This window comes from Trichechus manatus, unplaced genomic scaffold (genome assembly GCF_000243295.1).
Source record: "Trichechus manatus latirostris isolate Lorelei unplaced genomic scaffold, TriManLat1.0 scaffold00104, whole genome shotgun sequence".
Taxonomy (NCBI): Eukaryota; Metazoa; Chordata; class Mammalia; order Sirenia; family Trichechidae; genus Trichechus; species Trichechus manatus.
This window is the reverse complement of record NW_004444040.1, coordinates 1,783,213-1,794,318: the sequence shown is the minus strand read 5'-3', so window position 1 is coordinate 1,794,318 and position 11,106 is coordinate 1,783,213. Positions and strand designations below refer to the sequence as shown.

At 40.1% G+C, this 11,106-nt stretch overlaps 1 protein-coding gene across 1 annotated transcript in view; it reads left to right on the top strand.

Moving 5' to 3' along the window:
• DNAAF9 (dynein axonemal assembly factor 9) overlaps positions 1-11,106 on the top strand; it is a 139,879-nt gene that overhangs the window by 100,017 nt on the left and 28,756 nt on the right. The window contains exon 24 of the mRNA XM_023737560.1: positions 3,268-3,393. Coding sequence (XP_023593328.1) covers positions 3,268-3,393 — 126 coding nt within the window. The remainder of the gene's footprint in view (positions 1-3,267; positions 3,394-11,106) is intronic.

Below are 11,106 nucleotides of genomic sequence, written 5' to 3'. Positions count from 1 at the left end.
TTCTGCTATAACTCCCTTCCTCCCTCCACCCAGCCCTTGTTAACCACTAATAAACTTTTATCTCTATTTACCTATTCTAGATATTCCATATAAGTTGAAAACATACAATATTTGTTCTTTTGCCCCTGACTTAACTTCACTAGCATAATGTTTTCAAGGTTCATCCATGGCATAGCATGTGTCAGGATTTTCATTTATCTTTATGGCTGAGTAATAGTCCATTGTACGCATATGCCACATTTTTTTTATCCGTTCAACTACACTTGGGTTGTTTCCACCTTTTGGCTATTGTGAATAATGCTGCAGTGAACGTTGGTGTACACGTAGCTGTTTGAATCCCTGCTTTCAGTTGTTTTGGATAAATATCTAGGAGTGGAATTACTGAGTCATATGATAATTCTGAAAGAGCCCTCGTGATGCAGTGGTTAAAGCGCTTGGCTGCTAACCCAAAAGGCAGCAATTCGAACCCACCAGCTGCTCTGCGGGAGAAAAATGTGGCAGTCTGCTTCCATAAATAGTACAGCCTTGGAAACCCTATGGAGCAGTTTTACTCTGTCCTTTAGGATCGTTAAGAGTCGGAATCTTGGAGCCCTGGCACTGCAGTGGTTAAGAGCTCAGGCTGCTAACCAAAAGGTTGGTAGTTCGACTCTACCAGCTGCTTCTTGGAAACTTTATGGGACAGTTCTACTCTGTTCTATAGGGTCACTATGAGTTGGAATCAACTCGGTGGCATTGGGTTTGGTTTGTTTATGGTAGTTCTGTGCTTAACTTTTTGAGGAACTACCAAACTGTTTTCCATAGTGGCTACACCATTTTACATTCCTACTGGGGCTCCCTTTTAATGAGTAGAGTGAATGGCCATGGGCCTCCTCTTGCTGCCTGCCCATAGGCTCCTGGCTGTAGTGCCCAGATGTGCTGGCCTCACAGAGGAATCTGGGGCCTGTTTTTCACTCTAACCCTTTTCCTTTAAAATCAATGAAGATTAATAGAATGCTCTGAAAATCTGGGCATTCCTGAGCCATCTTTTCTAAGGGAAATCCTATATTAAAATGACCAAAATCCTCAAGATTGGCTTGAAAGTCTTTCAGTTGTCCTTTTCTACGCTGAGAAATTAGAGTGTGTACTCTCATACAGAACTTGTAAAATAAAAAGCCCCAAAACACTTTTTCTTCAGAAGAGGACAAAAGCTAATGCTGAGGAGCAAGGCTGTGGCACTTAACCATGTTAATCCATTAAGCACTGCCAAAGAGAGACTGGGGCAGTATGTGTCAGTCCAGCTTACTTAGTGCCAGGCAGTGTGTCGGTGTGAGGGCTATTTCTGGCATCCACGCCCAACCAGGCACTGCACAGCCAGGGGAAAGAGCCACCCATGGTCCCATGCCTGGGCAGGGGGAGAAGCCATGAAGCAGAGGGCTCGTGCACTGAAGGCTCTCTGGCTGTCAGGCCCTTGTGGGGTACAGGGAGGGGAGACTCTAGAACCCAGCACATTCTGCTCTCTACAGAACCACTGCTGATTGGTCAGGACTGAAGTCAGACCTGGGGAGAGAGTAGATACTGTAGTCTGGGATAAAGACAGTGCCTTTTTACAGATGAGTTGTTTGTAGGAACTCAAGAAATGACTTAGGCAGGCTATACCCATCCTCCCCCATCCACTGGCCTCCCCAGGGCACACGCTAAGACTTAGGCCCACCTGATCAGCAAGGCTGCCCATCCAGTTTGCATACCCTCCATAGGAACAGACTTTTTGGGTCAGTTGGGGAAATGTTCACAGATAAAGAGGACGGACTCCCTCTTGGAGTGACTAGGGGTCTATCCGAGGTTGAATGTGCAATTCGTTCATCTACCCTGCTTTAGACACCAAAGATTACATCACTGAACAACCACTTTACATTCTTATCAGAGGGGACAGACACTGAGCAAATAAATGAGAAAATACAGCATATGTAGCTGATGATCATTGCTTTGGAGAAGAATTAAGAGGGGGTGTGTGAGTGGAGAGCACCAGAGGGAGGGCTGCTGTTTCACATAGGGAGCACAGAGTTAGAGAACACTTCTCTCACAAGAGGCAGTTTGAGCAGAGACTTGAAGGAGTGAGGGAGCAAGCCAGGCAGATATATGAGGAAGAGCATTGCAGGCAGAGGGACAGCAATTGCAAAGATGAGAACATGCCTGGCATGTTCAAGGAACAGCCAAGAGGCCAAAGTGGCCAGATTAGGGTCAGGGAAAGAATGGTAGGAGATGGGCCTTCCTTTGTCTCATGGGAGTTAGATCACAGAGGACTGTGTGGGATTTGGCTTTCCCTCTGGGATGGAGCCATTAGACCATTTTGAGAAGAGTGACATGATCTGACTGTGGGTTTAGAGGTTCCCTCTGGCTTCTGTGTTGAAAACAGAACAGAGGGAGGCAAGGATAGAAGCAGGGAAGCCAGTGAGGAGGCCGTTGGGGAGATCACAATAGATGATAGCAGTCAGGACCGAGTGGTAGCTGTGGGGGTATGAGCAGTGATCCCATTCTAATTGTATTTTGAACATAGAGGTGACACGATATACTAATGGATTAGTCTGTGTGGTGTGAGAGAGAAAATGAAGTTAAAGAAGATTTCAAACAAATCTTTTGCTGTAGCAAAAGAGTAGAGTCCTCTCTGAGGAGAGGGACAAAGCCTTGGAAGAGCGGCAGGTATGGGGAGTTGAGTCATGAACATATTAGGTTCTAAGTGAAGATATCAAATTGGATCTGTACGTCTGGCGTTTGGAGGGAGTCCCAGGCAGGAGATACGAATGCAAGGGTTATTTGGCATATGTCTGCTGACCTGTAGAGGTACCTAATGATCCCCCCTTTGTCTCTTGCCTGTGTGTTCTGTGAAGTGGGAAGGAGAGGAAAGAGATGTTAAAGAAAGTGGAGGCTAAGGCAGGAGCTTCTAACTTGATGATTAGAAAACAGACCTAAGGACTCTTGAGTCCCACCCTCAGAGCCCCAGTGTCACCTGCAGGCCTCCGTTTAAGCATAGAGGGTGTGATTCTTCCACTCATTCTTGCTCAGTTGTAAAGAGTAAAAAAGGAACTCGGGAGTGCAGAAACACCGTGTAGACTCCAGGGGCTCTAAATCATGAAGTCACGTCACACCGGTAACCCAATCACAGGCTTCTCCTTTTGGATTTTCCTCCATCCTTGTACACTCATCCACTCAGCATTCCCCTCTTTCTTGCCTGTGCACTCCTAATCAGCCTCTAACCATTCCCTTTCGTTCCTTTTTTTTCCACCCTCCCAGCTATACAGATGTTATTGATGTTGTCCAGGCCCTGCAGACCCATCCAGACTCAAATGTCAAGTCCTCCTTTGCCATTGGTGCCATCACAGTGTGCGTGGAGCCCCTGAGTTGCTACATGGAGCACAGGTAATACTTCAGACCAACTCCAGCCCACAAGATATGTGTTAAAGTGTACAGAAAATGAATTTTATCTCACTCACCAGGAGACATATCTTTATAGTTTGTTTGTTTTTGGAATGCATCAGTCTTACCTTGTGTGGAGTAAATGGTCAGTTATTCTTCCATTAGTGCTAGGTCCTCAGAAAACCCATTTGGACTGGCAGCCTCCCACCACTTCTCTTTGTGCACTGAAAAGTTGTTCATCTAGGGCAGTGGGACTTGAAATGGATTCTCCCAGAAGGAGAGATCGCCTCTGGCTGTCTTTTCCTAAGGCATTTGGAGTATCTCACAGATACTTTTTCATATTGTTAAGCCATCTTATCTCAGTTAATGACACTCATTCTCATTACTGATAGTGTCACTTTGGAAGTAATATAACAGCAGCAAAGAAGGTTGCATAATAATTCATCCATAATCTCACCAACTCAATGTACCTGTTATAATTTTTGTGAATTCCTTTCTGGACTTTTTTTTTACAATGTGGTGTGCATGTAATTTTGCATCCTTTTTCTTAGGCTAGCATATAAACATTTTATGTAGGTTTATATATATATATATTTTTTTTTCCTGTATCATAATGGTAATTACATTTTGATTAATTATATAATTGTGCCATTGTGTGGATGGACATAATTGCCTTGACCATTTCCCCACTGTTAGTCACATAGGCTGTCTCTAACTTTTCACTATTAAAAATAGTGCTGTGGGGAACATATTTATCCATAAAAATTTTACAGATTTTAGAATATTTCCTTAGAATAGATTCCCGCAAACAGTTACCAGTCAAATTGTATGATTACTTTTGTTACTCTTTATTCACATTTCCAAATTGCTTTTTGAATGGGTTTTACAGTTTACATTGCTACCAGTGGTGTCTGGAAGTACCTGTTTCACCATCAGAGCACTCTTCACTGGGCAAAATTTCAAGTATTACATTGTCCTCTCTTAGAGCTATTTGTCTTCCTCTCCCTTTAGCCCACTGGAATGTACCCAGCTCTGTAATCATATGTTTTTTCTGTCTAGTTCATATCCTCATCCTCTCCTGATAACTGATTGATCTATCCTTAGACCTTCATCTGGAAAAACTCCCTTCCTACTTGGGTTCCAAGTTGATATCTTTAGACTCCTGGTAGAAATTACATTAGAGGCTACTTCCCTAATTACCTTGGTTGACCCCTAAAAATGTCTTCACCATTCTCAGTTTTCTTCAGCTGTGACCTGGATTTTGCTCTCCCATAAAAAAGCCAGCGTGGTCTAGTTTTCCTTCTGTGTGAGATTGTTGTAGTGAATGCCAAACGTCACCATTATACTTTGACTGCTGTGTTGACTCTTCCATGCTACTCCTTCTACCTTTCATGTTTCTCCTTTTTCTCAAGTTTTTATTTAAAGATGAATTAAAACAGAAGGGAGTCTAACATGGGTCTAGGTACTACCAAAGACACTACCAGAAAAAGGGTAGGAAAAACAATAATAAGCAACAGATGGAGGTTACCCTCAAAAGAATTATCCCAGACAAGTACTTTTCCACAATGTCAAAAAAAATTTAAGGGATTATCAGAATAGGGCGAGGAGAGCTCAAAGAAGAAATATATAAAAGGTCTGAGGAAATGGGCATGAGGTTCTTTTTAGGGTGACGGAAATATTCTAAAATTAGATTGTGGTGATGGCTGCACAACTCTGTAAATTTACTTTAAATATCATCGAGTTGTACACTTTGAATGAGTGAATTCCATGATATGCAAATTGTACTTCAATAAAGCTGTTAAATTTTTTAAAAATCAGAGGGAAAAGGAGCTAACAAAAGCTGATGGAAAATGAACTGTTAGAGCTCTAGAAAGAAAATAAAGATTATAATAAAATCACTATGGAAATGAAAATCTCATTTGAAGCAGCGAGAAGTAACAGACACTGCTGAAACTTGAGTCTATGTCAAAGAACCTCAGGCTTGAGGCAATAAAGTGAAGAGGAAGTAGGCAAAGAAGTTAATTCTGTTTGAGAAAAAGAGTGTATAGACTTAGCTTTTGTGAGAGCAAGAACCATTTCTGTGAATGCTTGGTACATACTAAGTACTCACAAAATATTTGTTGAATAAATGAGTGCGTCGACATGTGTGCATTAGATGTCCTTGAAGAGAATTAATTAATTGATTTAGGATATAAAAGGACTAAAGAGTATATAATCCATTTAAATATAGAAATAAGGCTAAAAATAGGTGAATTATGGTTATGGAATATGAAAATATAAGTAATAAAATCAGGGGTAAGCGATAGGAAGTATGAGTACGCTGATTTCTTTCTTTTTATATTAGGAAGTCAAAAGTATTACTTAAGTCAATAAATCAAAATTACTGATTTGCTCATTTTCTAGATACTAATGATAAATTTCCAAATTTACTTTTGAATTCCTTCCTGAAAGTAATTTACTATGTTGTTGTTGTTGTGTGCTGTTGAGTTGATTCTGACTCATAGCGACCCTATAGAAAAGAGTAGAACTGCCCCATAGGGTTTCCAGGGAGCAGCTGGTGGATTCAATCTGCCGACCTTTTAGTTAACCAACCTTTTAGTTAGCAGCCATAGCTCTTAACCACTATACCACCAGGGATGCTCTGTTGAAAAATTAATGTTTCTCCCTTGGTGCACATAAAACAGAATTAGAAAATTATGGGAATGATGATCAAGAATAGAAAATTATTAAAGTTAAGCCCATTCAATTAAAAAAAAAGTTCGATGGCCAACTGTGGTAGATTGAAAAAATGGCCACAGCTAAAGCATCCCCTCCTCCCACCAAGAGTTCTATTTCTGACCCTTTGAATTTGGACTTGGTCATGTGACTTGCTCTGGCCAATGGGACATTAGGAAATATGAACCAAGCAGAGACTTGAAAAGTGCTTATATGCTGGGCCTTGCTCTCTTGCTTCTGGGAGCTGAAGCCATCATGTGATGGCCTGGACTAGGCTGCTGGAGGATGAGAAACCACGTGGAGAGAGAGGCCTAACAATCCCAAATATTATTGTCATCCAGGCTAAGGGCTTGGAAGTGAAGCCATCTTAGATATTCAGCCCCAGTTGAGCTGCCCTAGACCAAAAGAACTGCCAAGCCAACACGCAGAATCATAGAAATAATAAACTGTCACTTAGTTTGGGATGATTTATTACACTGCAGGAGTCCCTGGGTGGAGCAAAAGGTTAATGCACTTGACTGCTAACCAAAAGGTTGGAGGTTTAAGTATACCCAGAGGTGCCATGGAAGAAAAGCCTAGTGATCTACTTCCAAAAAATCAGCCATTGAAAACCCTGTGGAGCATAGTTCTACTGTAACACATATGGTGTCGCCATGAGTCGGAATCAACTTGACAACAACGTATATACTGGTATTGCGCAGCAACAATGTGGGAAAATACGTATATTCATAGTGTTGAAATGTAAAATGGTATCTCTTTGGAGGCAAATTTGGCACTTCCATTGGTAAAATTTTATTCACTGGAGATTCTAAGTTTCAAACAGTAGAACCCACTCTAGTGCTTTAAATAGAACGGAGTTTATTAAAGGACATTAGATAGGTTGCAGAATCTTCAGGAGGGCCAAAGAGTCAGGCTGTATCATCTGGGCAGTCAGAAACAACACTCAAATCTCCCGTAGGACTGCCCTTAATGGGAATGTCTCCACTGCCTCCTTCACCAGAAAATAAAGTCAGCTTACCACACATTCCCTCACCCGACTCACTTACTACTAGTCGGAGTCTTGCAGTGCATCTAGTTGGTGGAACTTAGGTCAAATGCTTGCACCAGACTGCAAGGAAGGCTGGAAAAAACAGTTTTCTGCGGTTTACAAGGGAAAATGAGCTCCCTAAACCCAACCCTAGGAAAGGTGTGCAGAAGGTGTGGGCAGTCTGAAACATGACAGATGTCCTCTGCAGTGTTCAAAACAATACTGTTTATAATATCAAAGAACTAGAAATAGTCCAAATGCCATTACTAAGGGACTGGTTAAATAAACTTTGGTATATCCATAGAATGGAGTGCTGTGCAACCATTTTAAGAAATTAAGTAGACTTTTATGTACTAACATGGAAAATTTTCCACAATACTTTGGTAAGAAAAGCAAATTGCCAAATCAGTATGTATTTTTTTTTAATGTTTGTTTGTATATGCATAGGAAATATCTAGAAAGATACATACCAAACAGTGGTTCCTTCTGGGAAATGGGCATTGCCTTGAGGGTGGGTGTTGGATGAGTGGGAGATCACTTGACATTTTATAGTATGTATGTGTATTATTTTTTATATATATTTAATATATAATATTTTAATATACTAATATTTAATATATAACAGATTTATTGAGATATTCACATACCACAGAATTCACCCTGTTAAAGTGTACAATTTAGTGGGTTTTAGTATATTCACAATTGTACAACCATTACCACCATCCAATTCCCAAAAAGAAACCCCATATCCATTACCAGTCACTCTTCATTCCATCCTCCTCCCAGCCCCTGTTGAGCACCAATGTACTGTCTTAGGCTGGGTTCTCTAGAGAAGCAAAACCGGTAAAACATATAAATATATATAGAGAGAGATTTATATCGAGGAAATGGCTCATGCGATTAAGAGGCTGGAACGTCCCAAGTCTGTGGGTCATAATAGAGGCTTCTCCTGATTCACGTAGCCACGGGGGCTGGTGAACACAAGATTGACATGTCAAACAGCAGGGCTCTTGCTCACAGGCTGTGAAGGTTGATGAATCCTGAGATAGACAGGCAAGACAGCAGGTAAGCTGCTAGCTCAAGTCCCAAGAACTGGAGGTCAGATGAACAGGAGCCAGCTGCAGGATCCAGAGCAAGCAAAAGCCTTGGCAGAAAGTCCACTTATATTCAATGCAGGCCACACCCCCAAGGAAACTCCCTTTCAACTGATTGACTACTCACAGCAGATTCCATCATGGAGACGATCAAATTATATCAAATCTCATCATGGAAGTGATCACATCATCATACGACTGTCAAACTACGTCGTAACTGCCAAACCTCTGAGAATTGTGGCCCAGCCAAATTGACACACAACCCAAACAACCACATCTACTTTCTGTTTCTGTGGATTTGCTTATTCTGGAAAATTTATATAAATGGAATCATACAACACATGGCCTTTTGTGTTTCACTTCTTTTCACTTAGCATAGTGTTTTCAAGATCCATCCATGTTGTAACATGTATCAGTACTTCAAGCCTTTTTATTACCCAATAATATTCCATTGTGTAGATAGATCACATTTTGTTTTTCCATCCACTAGTTGATGAACATTTGCATTTTTTCCACCTTTTGACTATAATGATTATGTTGCTATGAATAAGTACAAGTTTTTCTGTGGACATATGTTTTCAGTTCTCTTGGGTATATACCTAGTAGTAGAATTGCTGGGTCATATGGTAACTCTTTGTTTAATTTTTTGAGGAACTGCAAATTGTTTTCCAAAGTGGCTGCACCATTTACATGCCCACCAGCAATTTATGAGGGTTACAATTTCTTCACCTCCTTGCCAACACTTGTTATTTTCCTTTTTTGTTGCTGTCGTTGTTTGTTTTGTTTTGTTTTTCTGATAATAACCATCCTAGGGGATGTGAGAAGCCCTGGTGACGCAGTGGTTAAGAGCTATGAAGTGGTATCTCATTGTGGTTTTGACTTGCATTTCCCTAATGACTAATGATGTAGAACATCTTTTCAAGTTCTTATTGGCCATTTGTATATTTTCTTTGCAGAAATTTCAGCTCAGTTTCTTTACCCGTTTCTAAATTGGGTTATTTATCTTTTTATTACTAAGTTTTAAGGGTTCTTTATATATTCTGGATCCAAGTCCTTTATCAGATATATGAGTTGCAAAAATTTTTTCCCATTCTGTGTGTTGTTTTTTCACTTAATGGTGTCCTTTGAAGCGCAAAAGTTTTTCATTTTATAGAGTCCAATTTATTTAATTTTTCTTTTGTTGCTTGTGCTTTTAGTGTCATATCTAAGAAACCATTTCCTAATCCAAGATCATGAAAATATACTCCTATGTTTTCTTCTAAGAGTTTTAGAGTGTTAGCTCTTACATTTAGGCCTGTGACCCACTTTGGGTTAATTTTTGTATGTGGTGTGACATAGGGGGTCCAACTTCATTATTTTACATGTGGATAACCAGTTGTTCCAGCACTATTTGTTAAAAAGACTTATTCTTTCCCCTATTGAATTATCTTTGTACCCTTGTCAAAAATCAACTGACTAGTAAAAAGACCAGACTTAATGGTCTGACTGAGACTGGAGGATCACCAGAAAGCATGGCCCCCAGACTCTTTGTCAACCCAGAACTAAAACAATTCCTGAGGCCAACTCTTCAGACAAAGATTGGACTGGACTGTGGGACATAAAATGATACTTGTGAAGAGTGTGCTTCTTAGCTCAAGTAGATACATGAGACTAAATGGGCAGCTTCTGTCTGGAGGTGAGATGAAAAGGCAGAGAGGGTTAGGAGCTGGTTGAATGGACATGGGAAATCAGGGGTGGAAAGGAGGAGTGTGCTGTCATAGTATAGGGAGAGCAATTAGGGTCACATAACAATGTATGTATAAATTTTTGTATGAGAAACTGACTTGAAATGTAAACTTTCACTTAAACTACAACAATAAACAAAAAAGAAAAAAAAATCAACTGACTATAAATGTGAGAGTTTATTTCTAGACTCTCAATTCTATTCCATTCATCTATATGTCTGTCCTTATGTCAGTACCACGCTGTCTTGATTACTGTAACTTTGTAGGATGTCATCTGCAAATAGAGAGTTTTACTTGTTCCTTTCCTATCTGGACGCCTTTTATTTCTTTTTCTTGCCTAATTGCCCAGACTAGACCATCCAGTATAATGTTGAATAGAAGGGGCAAGAGTGGATGTCTTTGTCTTATTCCTGAACGGAGGGGGAAAGCGTCAAATCTTGTATTACCATTGAGTATGATGTTGGCTATGCATTGTGTTATTACTTTTATAATAAGAGAAGTATTTTTCAGAATAAAGTTTATAAAACTCTTAATTCCATGATTATTTTTGTAGAATGGCTTCCTTAGCAAAAATAAAATTTGCATCATTGCTGTAGATAAAGTTAAAAAAAAAAATCTTCCCTTCTGTAAGGATATGGGTTCAGTTTAGATTCAGGATAGGTCCATGTGACATTTGCCTAATGTCTTTATTCTAATGGCTTTTGTTCAGTGAGTATCTGTTGAGTGTCTGCTATGTGCCAGAATCATACTAATCGTTGAAGATGCAGCAAGGAGCAAGGCAGCCGAGGTTTCTGCTCTTAGGGCATCTACATTTTGATAGATGTGCACATAGGAATTGTGGGACCCACATTTTGAGGCAGATTAGATCAGTATTGCCATTTGTTGATTGACTAGAATTTTATATTTGTTACTTGTTGGTCAGTACATTATAAAATACGCAATAGCTTACCTATGTAAGGCTTAGGAATATATTATAATCACAGCTATTTTTGTTATTCAGAGAAAGAGCTGGTCAGTAGCTGGTCATGTTTGTTGGTCAGAACCCATACCAACTCCTGTGCCAAGCATTCTTTGATAATTTTACAGTTTAGTAGGGAAGATGATATGTAGAGAAGAAAAAAGTGAGCCAACATTTATTTTGCACTGACTGTCAGGC